At 38.8% G+C, this 18,852-nt stretch overlaps 1 protein-coding gene across 3 annotated transcripts in view; it reads left to right on the forward strand.

Annotated features, from left to right (window-relative positions):
• Positions 1–18,852, forward strand: part of npas3 (neuronal PAS domain protein 3) — a 318,422-nt gene that overhangs the window by 253,834 nt on the left and 45,736 nt on the right. For all 3 annotated transcript variants that reach the window (XM_008398666.3, XM_008398667.3, XM_008398668.3), the window contains one exon: positions 3,329–3,509. In XM_008398666.3, coding sequence (XP_008396888.1) covers positions 3,329–3,509 — 181 coding nt within the window. The remainder of the gene's footprint in view (positions 1–3,328; positions 3,510–18,852) is intronic.

An 18,852-nucleotide genomic window follows, 5' to 3' on the forward strand; every position in this document is an offset into this window, starting at 1 on the left:
CCCTTACTGAACCTTAGATATCCCCCAAACTGTTCTGTTTTTTCTTCTTTTTGCCAATTTCTGACTAAAGATTTGAGAAAATCAGATTTAATCTATTTGTTGTTTTCTCATTTGTTTAGCACTTCCAAGTATTTTCTTTCCCCCTTTAAAAAAAAGAAAAATATTAAATTAAGCTAAGAGTTTTTCTGAAGACATGTTGATGTGTCATGTTCTTGTAGGCAATATATAGGATCACTGCTTTGACCTGTATTTTGCAGAAAGCAGCTGATCTGGGTCAGCAGCAAAACAAAGATGAAAACATCTTGTTCTTTAGTCACTGCGTGTCTGGCACGGATTTAATCACAGGAAAGTTACTTTGCTCCTCCCAGTGCTGTCTGAAGTTTCCACTGTCTGTTGTGAGCTGATGGCTGATGTGCCAGATGGTTTGTTTCATTGAAACACCTGGAATGTTCTCTGTGGAGATCATGTGGGAAAAGGGCTGGCATTTTCAATAAATCCTTCCAGGTGATCGAAAGGAGCATCTGTCCATCAAAGTCTCAAGTGAACTTCAATTAAACACACGAACTTGATGGAACCACAGGAAAGCAGTCGGGGAACACGAGCTGCCATTGTTGATTGTCATCATTTCTGGAGCTGTCTGTCTGGGTCCATGGTACCCACACAGACAGCTTTAGACCAGACTTGGCTTGAAGACAGGAGAGTTTATTTCAGGGTCCACCATGTATCAATTAGTTTAATCTGAAGTATTTGCATTCAAATGGAACATAGATCTATCATAGCACCTGAGGTGCTAGAAGCTTGTAGTTGTGACACACAGGCAGGAGGTGCTGTGAACTCAAGTCTCTACTTGTGCAGAAACACCAAAACAATCATTTTCACCAATGTAAAGTTAGTTTTTAATTGCATGTTTTCTTAAAGGGGAAGCACAGTAAATCACAGAGAAGCTACAGTTCCATAACTGTATAACTCTTTCAAAGTATTAGTGAGCCATTTATTGTGCCTGTTCTGCTGACTGCTTAGCTCTTCCAGAGGCTTTATGCTAAGTACAGTGTTTGTGAAAACATGTCGTACATTACTGACGTAAATTGATATTTACGTCAGTAATGTAGATTGTTATTTTAGGAGACAATCCACCAGAATAGAAAAAAAAAAGCTTAAAATTGTCAGATACGTTGGCCGACATTCTTTTCCTCCAACTTTGCAAATATATTGCAATTAAAACAAATGACTGAAAAACACAGGGTGTGACAAATGTGTCGCTTTTCTGAGAAAAAACAAGCAAACAAAAAAACAGTGACGAGTTATTGTGCTGATGTCGCAAGTATTTAACTACTGCCCAATTTGGTCACAAGATGACAGATGAATAATTTAGGATTTTAATTTGTTTCCATGGTAGCAGTTTACCTACAGGTTTCTGTATTCCTATGGGCTGTATGACTTCACATCATGGCAGACGTTGCACCCTGCGGACTGTGGCGCAGCAGTGAGGTGACCTAGCCCAATCTGAAGTGGTTTACTACAATACCCACAATTAAATAGAGTAATAATTATTTAACTGAGTTATCTATTAACTAGATAAGAAAAGTACACTTTATGTGCTTTTGAAACACGTAAAATGTGCAACACTGGTTAAGTAGATTAGCCAAGTTAAATTTAATATAAGAAAAGTAATCTTGTCACAATGCTCATCCAATTAGCAGTGTAACGTGTAAACAGTAGCTCTGGTATGTGTGAGCTCATGTGGTTCAGCTATCAGTGTCATTTCTTAATCATTACTTTCTGTTTCACATGAGACTTTATGAGGGAAATAAATTGCCTTAAAGGTAATTCTTATTAAAAGGATTACATCCATATAATCCCCTTTGTCCCAGTGGACACCCCAAAAAGCACGCACGCGCGCACACGCACACACACACACACACACCCACACACACACACACACACGCACACACACACACACACACACACACACACACACACACACACACACACACGCACGCACCCACACACACACACACACACACACACGCACACACAATCACACATTATACATAACCAGATTAACACATGGAAATAAATGTGTACAACCTTTTTGATATGCTACAAATGACAGAACACACCTCCAATAAAACCTCAGAGGATATTATTAGAAACCATGTTTTCCCGTGTGTGCGCAGGTTCATGGATATTACACCACATAACTGTGACCAGAACATGCACCTTCTTGTGTGTGTTGCAGGTTTGTTATGTTGAATACACACCTGTGTGTGGAAGCTGATTATGGAATGAGACTTCATTTTGTTTATGCTCCCTCTCCTCATCCCCAATTAACAAAGACAAATCCGCTTCCATATTGACTAATGAGAGAGTTTAGCGTGAAGGAACTCTGAATTTTCATAGTGAAAAGAAGATTATTTATTCAATTTTCATGAAAATGACAAAATGCTGCCGATTGTCCATGTCTGTAAAGGGACAGATTAGATGAGGATGAAAGGAAGAGATGAATAAATGGGATGAGGGAGAGGAGATGAGGCCAGTTCTCACGTCTCTGTTAACAACTGTAAGGCTAAAACTGGACTCATTTTTGTTTTCATTTCGTTTCATGTATTTATGCATTTCTATACATTGTGCAGTAATGAACATTTCAAATTGTCCCCTTGACAGACCTAAAATTAATAAGGTTAAAAAAAGAAACAATTTCAAGATAAATGCATCATTTAATATAAAAGGTAGACCACATTTCTTCTCCTAAAGACCACATAGCTACATATATATGCAGTCTTTGAAAAGCAAATGTTTAACATTTGCACTCACAGCTGTAGGAGACAAGCGAAAAATGACTAACAATGAAGCTAAAAGCAGAAAATTTACCTTTTTAAAACATTTCATATTCATAAAAATCCATGTCTAATTTAGACTGCTTTAGAGAAGGATACCCAGCCACCACAAACCTTAAAAACGTCTATTTTGGATGTACTGCATGACTGAGAAAATTGAGCTCTAAATCAGATCTGGGCAAAATGTTCTCAACATGTCTTAAAATCAGTAACTGTTGATTGCCCAATAGTCCTGCACAAATAAAAGCTATTTGTTTTTTGGCATTTCAAGATTTTAATCAACAAAAGGATGTACAAAACCTTCTTCCCTTCATTACAAAACCTCCCTTTTATTTTAGGAGACAATCCACCAGAATAGAAAGAAAGTAGTGCTGAGTGAAAAATGACGTAGGCTACAGATGAACTGAGACAGATGCAGAGAAAAAGAAAAAAGGTGTAGCGCAACGTTCGATGAACAAATGGCAACATGTTGATTATTTGTTATTTTGCAGGTGGAGCTAACAGGAAGCAGTGTGTTTGACTACGTCCACCCTGGTGACCACGTGGAGATGGCAGAGCAGCTTGGCATGAAGCTTCCTCCGGGGAGAGGCATGTCTCTGTCCCAGGGAGCGGTCAGTGAAGACGGAGCGTCCTCAGCGTCATCATCATCGCACTCTGAGACGCCTGAGCCAGGTAGGAGATCTGAGACGGGTGTAAGGACATGAATCGGGGTCTCTCTTTGCTTTTTAGATAACTTGAGACTTCAAGCTCAGAAGCAGCTTCACTCAGGTGACTGACATTTGTAGTGTACTTTACCTCACAAAATATTTTTATGAAAATAAAATGATCTATATCGATAATAATCTATTCACCTATGTTGACATTTTTGTGCTCCCTTTGTCAAAAGATCCAAAGGGGTGAATCAGATTAACTGTTAATTTGTGTATGAACAGAGTGGGAGTCTTTGTTTTTTTTTCCTCAGTTATTGTCAGTAATCGTGATTTCCTACTTCTATAGAGTAAAAACCAGCCAGGTGCTCAGAGCAGGTGCACCATTAATGGAAGCTACTTTCCTTGATGCAGTCGTCTCAGTTTCAAATTCCGGCCATTTACATGCGTGTCTCTCCACTTTTCTCTGCCCTCCTTCGTATTGAACTTCTGCTGAAAACTAATTAGTGCCAGAAAAACTTTTGCAAAATTCAGTCATTAAGGCCCAGAGGAAACACCAGCCTGTTTTAAATGATTGTAGATATAGAAGATTCAAGAACAAGCTCCTCACCTTTTAAGCTCTTCCTTAAATTATCTTACTAAATGTATCGATTTCTCAATTTTTACTCTTATAATGTAACAAATGTAAAGGACACAATATATATATTTTGTTTTTGTACAAGATTTAAGAATTGTGCTATGCATTTATTACCTCTGAGTAACACAGCTGATCTACAGTGGGGAGAACAAGTATTTGATAAACTGTTGAGTTTTCAGGTTTTCCCACTTGCAAAGCTTGTAGATGATTGTAATTTTTATCATAGGTACTCTTCAACTGTGAGTGATGGAATCTAAAACAAAAATCCAGAAAAATACAATGTATAATTTTTAAATAATTTCCATTTTATTGTGTGAAATAAGTATTTGATACACCAGAAAAAAGAAACTTAATATTTGGTACATAAACCTTTGTTTGCAATTACAGAGATCAGACGTTTCCCGTAGTTCTTGACCAGGTTTGCACACACTGCAGCAGGGATTTTGGCCCACTCCTCCATACAGATCTCCTCCAGAGCCTTCAGGTTTCGGGGCTGTCGCTGGGCCACACGGACTTTAAGCTCCCTCCAAAGATTTTCTATTGGATTCAGGTCTGGAGACTGGCTAGGCCACTCCAGGACCTTAAGATGTTTCCTACGGAGCCACTCTTTAGTTGCCCTGGCTGTGTGTTTTGGGTCGTTATCATGCTGGAAGACCCAGCCACGACCCATCTTCAGTGCTCTTACTGAGGGAAGGAGGTTGTTGACCAAAATCTCACGATACATGGCCCCGTCCATCATTCCCACAATATGGTGCAGTCGTCCTGTCCCCTTTGCAGAAAAGCATTCCCAAAGAATGATATTTCCACAGCCATGCTTCACGGTTGGGATGGTGTTCTTGGGGTTGTACTCATCATTCTTCTTCCTCCAAACATGACGAGTGGAGTTTAAACCAAAAAGTCCTATTTTTGTCTCATCAGACCACATGACCTTCTCCCATTCCTCCTCTGGATCATTCAGATGGTCATTTGCAAACATCAGACGGGCTTTGACATGCGTTGGCTTGAGGAAGGGCACCTTGCATGCACTGCAGAATTTTAATCCTTGACGGCGTAGAGAGTTACTGATTGTTTTCTATGAGACTGTGGTCCCAGCTCTATTCAGGTCATTGACCAGGTCCTGCCGTGTAGTTCTGGGCTCATTTCTCACCTTACTCAAGATCAATGATGCTCCACGAGGTGAGATCTTGCATGGCGCCCCAGACCGAGGGAGATTTTCCGTTATTTTGTATTTCTTCCATTTTCTAATAATTGCACCAACTGTTGTTGCCTTCTTCTATTGTCCTGTAGCCCATCCCAGCCTTGTGCAGGTCTACAATTTTATCCCTGATGTCCTTACACAGCTCTCTGGTCTTGGGCATTGTGGAGATGCTGGAGTCTGATTGATTGAGTGTGTGGACAGGTGTCTTTTATACAGGTAACAAGTTCAAACAGGTGCAGTTAATACAGGTAATGAGTGGAGAACAGGAGGGCTTCTTAAAGAAGAACTAACATGTCTGTGAGAGCCAAAATTCTTACTGGTTGATAGATGATCAAATACTTATTTCACACAATAAAATGGAAATTAATTATTTAAAAATCATACATTGTATTTTTCTGGATTTTTGTTTTAAATTCCATCACTCACAGTTGAAGAGTACCTATGATAAAAATTACAAGCTTTGCAAGTGGGAAAACTTGAAAAATCAACAGTGTATCAAATACTTTTTCTCCCCACTGTAAATGTTGTCATGCAGCATAATCCTCTGTTATATTCAGTCCATTCATTCTATTCCGAAATGTTCTGATTCACAATGGATTATGGGAGATATCTGATGACAAAGAATAATGTAATAATAATAATGTATTTTTTGTTCTGTAAACTGCTGGACTGGACTTAAAACCCTATGATCGACTGTATATTGATGCAGATGATGCATCAGAGCAAGAAAATAATCTGAAAAGTTACATCAGTTTAAGAAAGCAGATAGATGTGAAAGTCAGTGTTCACTGAGCAAAAACAGTAAATGAAGTTGAAAATTATTGATGCATAGCTATTTATTTATTAATTTTGTTCGATAAAGGGACTTAACTCAGCCAGTGGTTAACTAAGCCAGTGGTTCTTAACCTGGGTTCAATCGAACCCCAGAGGTTCGATGAGTTGGTCTCAGGGGTTCGGCGGAGCCTCTGCTGCGGAGGTAAAGACACACTTGTGTAAAGTCGTGATGACGCGCTCCTTTTCCATCACTTGCTGCAGAGGATCAGGTTACATTGCTTAGCCAATCAGAACTCCTCCTGATTGAAGGAGTTCCACTCTCAGCATGGATTTGAACTTGTGTCTTTAATCACTTCAGCAAAGCTCACAGTTTTTACCAAATTCTATAGTCTAAATCTGCTCCTTAGTCGCATCTTTTCGGGGTTGCTACTGCCTCTAGTGGCATGGGGGTGGTAACACAGATTTGGTAATTACATTACCAAATCAGAATACCGCAAAGTATTTTGTGTGTCGGGGAGGTTGTTGGAATAAGAAGGGTTCAGTGAATGCGCATATGCAACTGGGGGGTTCGGTACCTCAAAAAAGGTTAAGAACCACTGCTCTAAGCTTTTGAACTGGTCAGTATTTCAACCTTTTTGGAATTTGCTTAGAGCTTTCCACACTGTGTTTGCTTACTGGTTTTCTGGTAGCACTGAGTCATGTTGATGGTTGTGAGATGGAGTAGAGAGGAAGTGGCCAAAGACAGTCATTGGTTAAAGGTGGGGTACATCAACAGGTTTCCAGTCCTTTGCAGGGCAATGCAGAGAACACCTGATAGAGTTTAGATTTGACCTAGAAAATCCAACCCAACCCGACCCGGTCCGAGATCATAGACATTGCTTCTGATCCCGATCTGACCCGACTGGGTAACTTTAATTAGAGTATTGAATCTGAATTAAAGTTGACGTTCTTTTATACTGGTACCAGTTTAAAATCCTTGCAGACCTCTGACTTTGTTCTGCTGGCATAGTAGGGTAGTGTTTTTTAAACATTTTCCAGCTCCATTTTGTTTCTTGTTGCAGGGTGAATCAAACTGCAGATGTTATGGGATGTGTGATTGATAGGAGTAGAGAAGGGTGGTTCTGGTTACAGTTTACTTCTGCACCTTGTTTTCTTTCTTTCTTTCATCAGCAGGAAGCTACGTGCTCCTCTGTTTAGATTAGAATAAGTTAACAGATTATTCTGTGTTCTCCTTTAGTTTTGTCCAGAAAGGTCGTAACCACTTTGCCATGTGCATCCCACCTCCACACCTGCTTCACTCACTAAACAACTTCAGCGGTGCCGCAGTGGTGGATTTACTTTTTTCTACATGCTGATCTGCCCTTAATCTAACTTTGAAAAAGTTCTCCAGTGCTTGCTTTCTAATATCTCCTTATTCACTGCTGTATTTTGTAATGCAACACTTTTATTGTTCTAGAGTGGAAAGGCTCACAATTCTCCATGGAATTCTTTGTCCTGTCTCTTCCATTCCTTCATTTATCCATCCCCTCATCTTCCACTGCACCACATGTTCAAGACTTTTTACCTTCCAAATGCTTTTCATTGTGCCCTCACTCTGTCTCTCATGCTGATGATAATTTAAGCATTAGGGGGAAATCCATTTATAAATTAAACAAAATGACTTGATATCCATCAAGTCCCTTAGTTCATCAGCCTGTTCAAACAAGGAGTTGAAGATTGGCTTTGCGGCGACCAGGGTCTTCGGAGACGGCACAGTAATTAGATCTACCGCGGATTTATTCTGGGCTGATTGGGGCTGGTGATGGGTGTGTGTGCGTGTGTATGTGTGTGTATCTGTATGGGTGGAAGATTTTTAAATTAATTGGAGTCTATTGGAGGTCCACATTTTAGGGTTTTTTTGTTCTTTTTTTCCCTTTGACTTTGTGCAAACCTCTAACAAAGCCTCCCCATGCACTAAACTAAAGATAGATAGTGGGGCTAAGGGGACATCTATGTGGTCATCAGTGTCAATTTGTCTGAGAGAAAATGAAAGCAAAGACTTTTTTTTCACTTTGGATTTGCCCTAAAGGTGGAAAAACATAAAAAAAAATTGAAGAAGCAAAAGAAGAAAAGGATTTAGTTTGGATATCTCAGTGATTACTAACATTGACTTGACCAAAGGAAGGAGACAGACAGAAGTCGCCAGGAGAAACATGTTTGCTCTTCATTGTTAATTTGTCTAGAGACAGTAAAGAAGAGAGGCAGGGGATGGAGCGACATGTTCCAATGAGCATGAGTGTTTAGCAGTGTTAATTTGTCTGCATGAAAAGGCAGGGAAGGGAGAAAAAGGTCTCAGGCAGACATGCAGGAATGTGAAAGAGTGATCCCTAATGACACTATGACCAGTCAGAGGAAGAAAGGCTATTAGGATTCATGTATGTGGTATTAAATGCAAATCTGCATTGAGAGCATGGAGCCAGCTGAGTGAATACATTTGTGCTGCTTGTAGCTAGCAGTAGATTTGTTGCAAACTGACAGCTCAACCACACATTCAACCTGAAAAGATAACTTCAAATATCGGAATTTGTGTCAACAACAAGGAAAAGGCGCACTGGTTTTCCTTTAGTTGATTGATTTTATGCCTTTCCAAAACATAAAGGTAAAAATTCTGTTATTTGGATATTTAGAGAGGACATACTAGGAAGTTATGGCTGTTGTTCAGTTACAAGGCAATCTGTCACATTTGCATTTAGCAAAGTCTAATACAAGGACAATCGTTTTCACCTATCCATCCATAACTGCAGGATCATTGGACTGGGCTGATCCCAATCAGTGGCAGGTCAATTAAAAGCCTACATGGAATGGACTGCTCTACATACAGGTTCACTAAAAGATAACATGGCATTGTCTAGTTATTTGTCATTTCCTCTACTGCTTTTGAAGGCCCAGCACACATTTATTGGTGAAATTTAGTCTAGCTGATGGATCTCTTCATGACTACATCATGCACGTACGATACTTCCAAAAACACTGAGAGGTTTGGTTCCGACATAAACCACGCCTTCTCTCTACCTGTCAGGTCAGTGAGGTCTTACTCTAATCTAAACCATTTTTTCAATAATCTAACACGTTACTATTTCCAATCCTGTAATCAAATTAAAGTTAGTCATCCAACTCATCCAGTCACAATTGTCACTGACTTGGTAAAAACATTGTTTCCCTCCTGTGTTTCAGGTAGTTACATCTGGTCCATGTGAGAAGCCAGTCACATGGAGAGATGTGTGTTTTCTAGCTGGAAATGCGGTTTCATTGTTCTTTCTGTGCTGGAGACCAAGTGTTATTGTTACACCCTTGAAAATAGGGAAGACAGAGAAACGGAAGTGAATTTTTTATGCAGCAATTTAACGCAATAAGGACAGAGCATAAAAACTCCCTAGTGAATAGGTTTACTAGCAGACTCGCCCTACTTGTCATTTTTATATAGATGCTGCTGATCAAAGTATTTGTGATCTAATTTAATTTCTTTTAAAATTAAGTAATCTGTAAAGTAAATAACTTAATCAGAAATCAAATTCATCTAACTATTATCACTATCCTCTAAAACCCAACTCCAGTCTGAGCACTGCCCCTCCATCACAGGGAAAACACGTCACTGTGATTACTCGGTAACTCCAACTGAAGCAATAGCGGTAAACTGATTGGATAACTGCACAATCAGCCTTTTGATATTTCTATGCTGATCACTTGGAGCACAATAAGCTCAGAGAACACCCAGAATTAGTCCAACAGAAAGAAAATGTCACAAACACTATTTAGTTATCAGTGCAGAGCGAAAAAAGTGAAAAGTCATAGATGAAGAGTAGAAACACTAAGGCCACATAAAGACAGTATGAATGAGAATTGGATTGATTGAGACAGTCTATGCTTCCTTGTATGCTTGTGAAGCAAACATGGCCCATAACATAAAAGCTTTATGCATCGTAGATGCTTAGTTGAAACAGAATCCACACTGTCCATTTGAATGAATCTCTTAATAATTCATCCACATGCAGGACTGAACAACAGAATATACTAGTCAAAGTTTTTTCAGCAACATTCATCTTCTGTCACGATTCTTGGGTGTATCAGTTTGAGGGTTTTTTTATGGTTTATTTATAATTCATAGTTTTTGCATTATTAGTTCTTTCTGGCTGTTCTGTTTTTATAAGTGAAGTCATTGTCAAGGCTGATCAGTCAGGTAAAGGCTGTCAAGGCCAGTCAAGTTTGCTTTGTGCAGTAACGCAGATATAGTGAAATAGGAAACAACCGTTACCAAACTTTTCTCACTTTTTTAGGGTCATAAAAATAGTCAAAAGCTCTGAGTCAACCTCATCCCCCAAACACATTATAATCCCCCTTCCACATCATTTTATAACAGGCGTCATGCAGTCTGACATGATGCCTGCATGCCAGACTGTAAAGGTCCTGGCAACCACCAAACTGGCAGCATGCTTTCCACCTCTGCATCCAACACTTTGCATCCAAATGCAAAGTGTTCACATGTCAGACCTGTGAAGTTCTATATGAACTCTTCTTCCGCTAATTTGAAGCCAACGTAAAGCTTGGAGATGTTCATTGCACTGACTGTATAATTGTACTAAGGGAACCAGGTTGGAATTCACTGACCTCCTTAGAACAACAAATCTTTTTCATCAATGTTTGAAGAAGCAATCTGCAATGTCGAGTGGCTGAATCATACACACTAGTGGGCATAAACATTATTGGAAGAACTGAATTGAAAAGTATGGAGGGCATGTCTCAGTACTTTTGGTAATACTGTGTATTATTTCACTAACTCTCTAACTGTCTGCTACACTAAGTTTATTCAAGTCTTTATATCTGCAACCAAATATTAAACAGTTTCAACTTTAAATCTGAGCCACTTTTCTGAAGCATTTTATTTGTTCTAGTCATCCATGTCCCAATAATTACATCAGACCTGAGTTCAGCTTTACACTGTTTGATCTTCAAATCCAAACAAAACTTGACTTTTTTATTACTTAGTCTATAAATTATGACCTATTGCTATTGTAAGGCCCCTGACATCAGTCTGATTTAACTTATTTGGCAGGTTGTGCCAAATTGCTACTTTGCACCCGCTAACCTTCTACATCTCTTGCTCTGTGTTTTTATGAATTGATCTGTAAAAGACTTTTCATATGTCCTGCCTTAGTATTGAAAAAGCATTTCCTAAAAATCATAGCCTTACATTTTACCTCATTATTAGTTAGCAAAAAAACTGTTTATTCTCATTAAACAGTCCTAGCCTTTCTCTTACCATTCATGTTTTTTTTACAGAAAGAAATTATTCTTTCCATCTAAAGAAATTTAATTTTTCTTATAATTTAACAATAATATTCTTAAATTGGCTGCACAGTGGCGCAGTGTGTAGAGCTGTTGCCTTGCAGCAAGAAGGCTCTGGGTTCGATTCCCGGCCCCGGTCTTTCTGCATGTTCTTCCTGTGCATGCGTGGGTTTTCTCCGGGTACTCCGGTTTTCTCCCACAGTCCAAAAACATGACTATCAGGTTAATCAACCTCTCCAAATTGCTCCTAGGTGTGAGTGTGTGTGCATGGTTGTGTGTCCTGTGTGTCTCTGTGTTGCCCTGCGACAGACTGGCGACCTGTCCAGGGTGACCCCGCCTCTCGCCCAGAACGTTAGCTGGAGATGGGCACCAGCAACCCTCCCGACCCCATTAGGGACAAGGGTGTAAGAAAATGGATGGATGGATATTCTTAAATTATTCTTTAAGAATAACTTCTTTCCTGTAGATGGAAAGAAATTAATGTCAGAAATCAGTTGACATCTAAACAAGCCAAATGTGGATTATTGTTATGTAAGTGTCACCTGTCAGTTTAAACCCCAGGTTATCAGCCAGGCTTGTCTCTCAGGCTGCTCTGTTGTAATATGTCAGAAAGCTAACCCCATCATTTTAATTATAGTCACACTCATAAAGTGCTAAAATTGAAGTTAAAACATGAGATGACCTTGGAGGAAAGAACCTCCTTTGAAGCTTGACGCCTCTTGCCAACACACTCTTGCAGTTAAAGAGACTCATCTTTAAAAGCACATGATGCAATTTGACTAATATCCGTCAAACTGAGGCTGAGAGCAGCAATGTCTCCAACTGTTCTCGAGAATGAGTGGTTGAAAATGATTTATCATAAGGGTAATTCAGAGTCAAGCTAAAGGGAAGAAAGACTTCTTGTATCTCTTCACTTTTTTTGTCTCTACTTAAAAAAATTCCATATTATCAGATCAGTGTCTGGTAGATGCTTAGAATGTATCTGTTGTCCTCTGCCTGTCGACTTTAAATATGAACACTTGAGGTGAATTGTAATATTCATGATAAAATAACGGAGTGATGACTAGTTGTGCTTAATAAAGGAAATATATGAGTAAAATTGAAGTCTTGAGCTTTACACCAGATAATAATGTTATTCTGTCATCAGAAACAGACCTGGAGTGGTGCTTTGATTCTCTCATTCATGTTTGAGAAATCCTTGAATCTCCCGTGGCAACCATTCAGGCCTGCCTAAACGCTTGCTCTCACAAAGCTCCTCCTTGGAGCTGCTGTCTCCAGCTGAACCTCTGCCTCACAGAGCAGCCCTCACTTACCCGACCCCCCGACTCCCTCACTCAGCTCCTACAGACTAGCAGAAGCAATTAACAAACACCTGGTGGTTGAGTCTGCTGAGTTCCTGAGTTCAATGCTCCTAAGAATGGTTGTAAATGGGATGAGGAGCATTGTTGTGATGACGTCCTGAAGTGTCGGTAACAGTAGGAGTTACTGACACCCCGTCTAGTGTTGGTGTTCTTAACGAGACGGAAACCAATTTGAAAGCGCCAAATTTCCAAGTTAGATTTGATAAGCACAGCATTTTCATAACAACTAAGGGTCACATTAATTTCACTGTAAAATGACACTATGTACCTGGAAAATACATAACCTCTTGTATTTAAATTTATGTTCTAATTCTTCTCAGGAAACCAGAAATGGACCGTGACTGTGAGCATACACATTGCATGCATACTTGTAGCTGGAACTATCCCTCTTGTTATCCAAGAAAATCACAATAGTGGGGAAAAAGCAGCAGTGTTGTTTTAAGATGTGTATGCTCTAGATTTTGCATGTTGTCCAGCCAGATCTGAGTATCCTGGTTTGGTCAGTTTGTTGCCTCCTAGTAGTAACTTGTCATGCAGCTCATCACACATTTGACCTTTATTCTATTGATGAAGATAACCCTAGTCTTCATCACAACCCACAACAAAGAAAACAAAATCTGCACCACAGCCAATAATTCAAAAAAATTGAAAACACAAAATGTCATGAACATAATACACAATTTTACAGCATCAGTGTTATCTGCTTACCTGTTTCAGGTTAAATCACACCTGTGATTTAGAGTTGAAGGACAATGCAGAATCAGCTGTGTGTTCACCATTTTATAATTTTACCAAGAAACACAAAAACAATAAAAGAAAAAACTGTTTCAAAGTCCTTCCAGGAATGACATCATATCTGACCTAAAAAAAAAACACCATAAGTTCCCTGTTATTAGTCCTCGGCGGTCTAATTGTCCGCAGCATTGCCTTATTTCAACATCACAAGTCTTTGATTATTGTTGCTAATTACACTATTAGCACAATGGAGGGGAATAATTCATCATAATCACTCACATTTATCATAATTATCCAAGTTTACAAGAACCTACTTTTAATGTCATTTAGAGCAACCATCAGCTGCTGTTGCTGCTGCCCAAGGACAAACTAAGTGAGGGTGTGTGTGTGTGTGTGTGTGTGTGCGTGTGCGTGTGCGTGTGTGTGTGTGCGTGTGTGTGTGTGTGTGTGTGTGTGTATGCGTGTGTGTGTGTGTGTGCGTGCGTGCGTGCGTCTGTGTTCGTCTACTGTTTGTGTGTGTGTCCAAGTGTGTTGGTATTAGATGGTGAAAGAAGTTTAAAGTTGCTTTGAATATGTGCCTTGGATTGCGAACATGAAAAAAGTCAAATATTTGATATTGTTTTAACTTAGTCTGATATGTAGATGTTCATATTATAAAGCATATTTTTTTATGCCCAAATTCTACTCTAAATGAGTAATTGAGTAATGAATAATTTCAGTAGCTTTACAGCTGTAGTTCCCAGATAGCATTAAGAAAACATCTCAAATGATTTAAACTGTACAAATATAATGAAACAAACAAGAAATTGCTTTAATACAAGAACAAAGTACAACATATTCAATTAGTGTTAGGGGCACTAAAAAGTGTCAGCAAAAAAAGTTGTTTTATTTGATACATTTAGCGTTTTAAATGTTTCAGATAACACAGTCAGTGATATTTTGAGTTACAATTTTATGTTTAGTACCAATATAATTCCTTTAGGTTTTATTTAAGATGGGTGATTCAGTCTTACCTTTCATGTCACAGATTTTACTGGCTCTGATGGTTTTGGGAATTTTCTGAGGCGATTTGCGTACCTGCTTGGATTAAAACTAATAAATGGTATTAAAATACCATTTTAATGGTATTTTTGGCAAATAAAAGTTTGCCAAAAAGTAGTTTTAGTTCAGTAATTAACCGTTTTTTTATTATGTTTTGCATTTTGTGGTGTTAAAAAAACAATGTCCTGAAATATTTATTGAAGTTTTAATTTGTCCTGGTCTCAGAAGGTCTGGTCTTGGTTTTGGTCTTGATCTCAGAAGACTCCATCCCCTGTGGCCAACTCCAGGCCTCCACAGCCAGTGTCCTGTTTGTTTTATATGTGTCCCTGCTCCAACACAGCTGATCAAAATGAGTAACCTCATCAATATGTCATGACGCTTTGCAGGAGCACACCATGAGTCATTTATCTGACACAGGTGTTTTGAACTAGTGAACATATTGAAATATAATCAACAGCTACTCTGGAAAGAATTGTACCAGTAATCTGCATTATATTAAAAATGCTGTTTTGTTTTACTGCATAAATGTTAAAACCTCATAAAAATGACAATTATCCCTCCATACACATGTACTGTCTACCTAGGGTGAAAGATATAATGAGTTACCACTGTTGGAGGAAAATGGTATCAAATAGGAAGGTATGGTTTTCAGTAATCTGTAACTGATTATTTAAGTCAAAACAATAACATTATATCTGATATAAAGTTGATACAAAATCAATGAAAAGGTGGAGCTCCAGCAGATTTCACTTCACCAATTCAGATTTCCTGTTTCTGCCTTTAGAAACGAGACAAGAGTGAAGAAGTAGTTCTCAGGCCAGGATAACTACCCAGAATTTTAGAGTCATAATTTGTAATAATGTCATAGCAACTGAATCAAGTTTAAAATTATTTAAAATCACAGAAAGTTTGACGTATTTACTGTGTTGAACATTACTGTAGTATGTGTCCCAAAAGCCAAGATAGCCACACACAGACCTGAAGTTTGACTTGTGCATCAGTGGTGGGCAGTGGTGGAGAAAGTACTCAAAAAATGTACAAAAGTAAAACTACCACATTAACATTTGTACTTAAGTAAAAGTAAAAAAGTACTGGCTTTTAAAAATACTTAAGTATTAAAAGTAAAAGTAGCCTACTTGCTGAATGCATTACCTAATCGCTAATATCATTAAGTGTACCGATCGTATATAATTGTAAGAAATGTGCCATTTTAATGAACAATGCCACAGATAAAGCATGTTTTTATTATGTTTACTCTCTGTAACATGGTTTAGACTTAGATATGTGATTCTATCCATCATAATTTCAGGGATGGAAACATCTTGTCTCCTGTCCAAACATAACATGAACTTCACTTTTTTTTGCCACTAGTGGTATTTATTTTTAAAGAAATCCAACAGAAAGGGGATGGAAAGAAGGTGGATGGGGGAGGACAGGCAACCAAGGATCCAGTAGCAAAGTTGTAGTCAAAACCACCGACCCAAGACCAAGTCAAGACCAGCACCCCGCGCTACGTAACACAAAAAAATTAACTTTTACTTATCAAAATTGCTTCTCAAATTGATCTGAAAGATCCACATTCCCATAAAAAACTAGATATTAAATACTTAGAGCTGAAATAAATGTAATTAGTAAAGATCAGACCACAAGAATCGGATCGTTCCTGAATGTACCAGCGTTGTCCCATATTTGCAACACCTCAGTCAACACCTCCACACAATAATTCAGGGCATGAGTGACAATTTTTTTTCATCGCAGATGCAACATGTGTGTCTCAGTCAGTACAGCTAGCTTTGCTAGCATCACGTCCACAGATCTTACCTTTCTTCAAGCTTTCTTCAAGCTTTTTAAAGCGACGCTAAAAGCTAGACGAAGTCCCCACCGTCTGTGAAAGCGAAGCGCTGCTGATTTTACATGTAGCCATATCAATTTATGTAGCGCTATTATATTACTGATGATTAGACTCGCCCAGAGGAAACCACTGCGCATGTCTGGAGCTTTGCGTGCGAGTAAAGATGGAGGCGATGGGTGACAACAGACTTAAGTCACGTTATTGCTTGGATTTTACAGCGCCACCTTAAGTCCCTGAACTTCACATTTTAACGGAAAAAAAGAGCAACGCGACTTGGATGTAACGAGTAACGCGACAGTTTTGTAGAAATGTAGTGAAGTAGAAAGTACAGATACTTACTGTAAAATGTAGTGGAGTAAAAGTAGAAAGTATCCATTATTAAATCTACTTAAGTAAAGTACAGATACAGATATAAAATTGTACTTAAGTACAGTAACGAAGTCCTTGTACTTCGTGACTGTACTTACCCCAACCTTTTTATTATCGAAGACCGGTCAAGACTTGAACATTTTGCTGTGGCCCGGAGGGGGGCAGGGGGGAAGCATGTTGGTGTTCCCGCTAAATTAGGGGTTCTCAGTATGAGTGGTAACGCCCCCCGGGGGGCGTTCAGAGGACGGCAGGGGGCGCTGGTGGAAATTTTTACAAAATGGGGGTGCTGGGATTCCTCTGGGGGCATTTGGTCGAAGTTAAACTTTACACCTTAAATGCACAACAATACCAGTTTAAACTTTGAGCAACTTTGGAAAACTGTATTTCGTAACATTAAAACATGCCTTGCTGGGTACTGTAGTGGTGCAGGGGCAAAGCACAACCCATGTATTGAGGCCTTAGTCCTTATGCCAGTGGTCACAGGTTCGATTTCTGGCCTGACGCCATTTGTCGCATGTCTTCCATTTCTCTCATGACCTCAAACTACTTTCAAATGAAGGCCACTAGAGCCAACAAAACCTTTAAAAAAAAAAACATGCCTGGCTGCAACTGTATTGATGACAGCTCTTCTCTTCAGTGTTTGTAGCTTCTTGGCGCAGCTTCGCTCCTGCTACTGGTAGCATCACCGCATCAGTTCAGCGTTACACCAGCTGATGACGTTGCTGTGATTCACTTTGTCTGGTATTTTTGTACATATGTTTTGGCAATTCTGTGATCATGTTAAGCAGCAACTTATATTAAAATTTTTTTTATTTTCGTTTGAAGGCTGCCCGCTTCCATGGAAGGACATCAGAAAATCGCTCTTATAAACATGTAATTAATAAAATCACAATCCCCTGACTTTGTAGCCCTCTGAAAAATGAGCCCATTTAAATAAAGAAATCCCTCCACGGGTGATAATAGAGGGCGTTCATTTTATAGCGTTAACACCGGCGCTGTAAGTGATCCGGTATGAAACGAGTGTGATAGAACAACGGTACCACAACACTTTTAAATTTCAATAACCAGAATACTGAAATTGTTTCCGTTGTTTTAAAACGTTCATGTCAGTCTGCTTTTTCCTCATCGATACTCCCTACACCTTAGGGGGTTAAAGGAAAAAAAAAATAAAAAATTGACGCGCACGTTGCGCAAAACTCTGAAACAGGAGAAGCGGGACAAAAAATGGAGCCACGAACTAGATATGAATTATGGCATAAAAACAGAGAATCCGACGCTGAACAGTGAAAAATCAACACATGATGTGAAACACATGGCGATTAGGAGGCGCAGCAGGTGATGAGTGAAGATTACTGATGGTCAATAAACGATAAAATAAAACTAGCAACAAGAAAAAAACTAAAGTGGACATAACAATAAACCAAGAGAGGACAATACTAATCAAAGGAAACTAAATGGAAATGAATGAAGAACAAAATGCAAGAATAAACTAAGAAACTAAAGTAAATACAGAGGAATAAACTGGTATGGCAAGCCCTTTCGAGCAATAATTAATACAGAGGACTGTATGGCAAGAATAAACAGACACTGTTTCCAGATCAAAGGTAAAATAATATTGTTGAAATGTCATGGGTTTGTACAGACCATATCTAATACTGAGAATAAATATATCTTACAGACCATAACAGTAAAGAACTGATCACTTATTTATGTTTTTAATTAGATTTGATATATTTATTTCTTCAATATTATTTTTCATGTCAGTGTTAATGTCATGAGGCTGATGACTCCATGACACTTTCAGTTTGACTCATTAGGATTTGAATAAGAACCAGATTTGTTCTTTGTAATTTATGTCCAGTAAAACTATTAATCTATAAATCAATAGACAGGTCTATATAAAGATATAATCCATGTTTCTGTCTCATATTTGTATGGCATAAAAAACATCTGGAACTTGTTTTTCCACTGAAAGCTCTGGTTTGCACAATAAATGCCATGTGGGTGAAATTTTATGGATGATACTCTGATGTCCCATTCTCCTGAAGGCAGCACAGAGCTGCACCACCAGAAACTGAC

This window comes from Poecilia reticulata, chromosome 22 (genome assembly GCF_904066995.2).
Source record: "Poecilia reticulata chromosome 22, P_reticulata-male-v2, whole genome shotgun sequence".
In the NCBI taxonomy this organism is placed as follows: domain Eukaryota; kingdom Metazoa; phylum Chordata; class Actinopteri; order Cyprinodontiformes; family Poeciliidae; genus Poecilia; species Poecilia reticulata.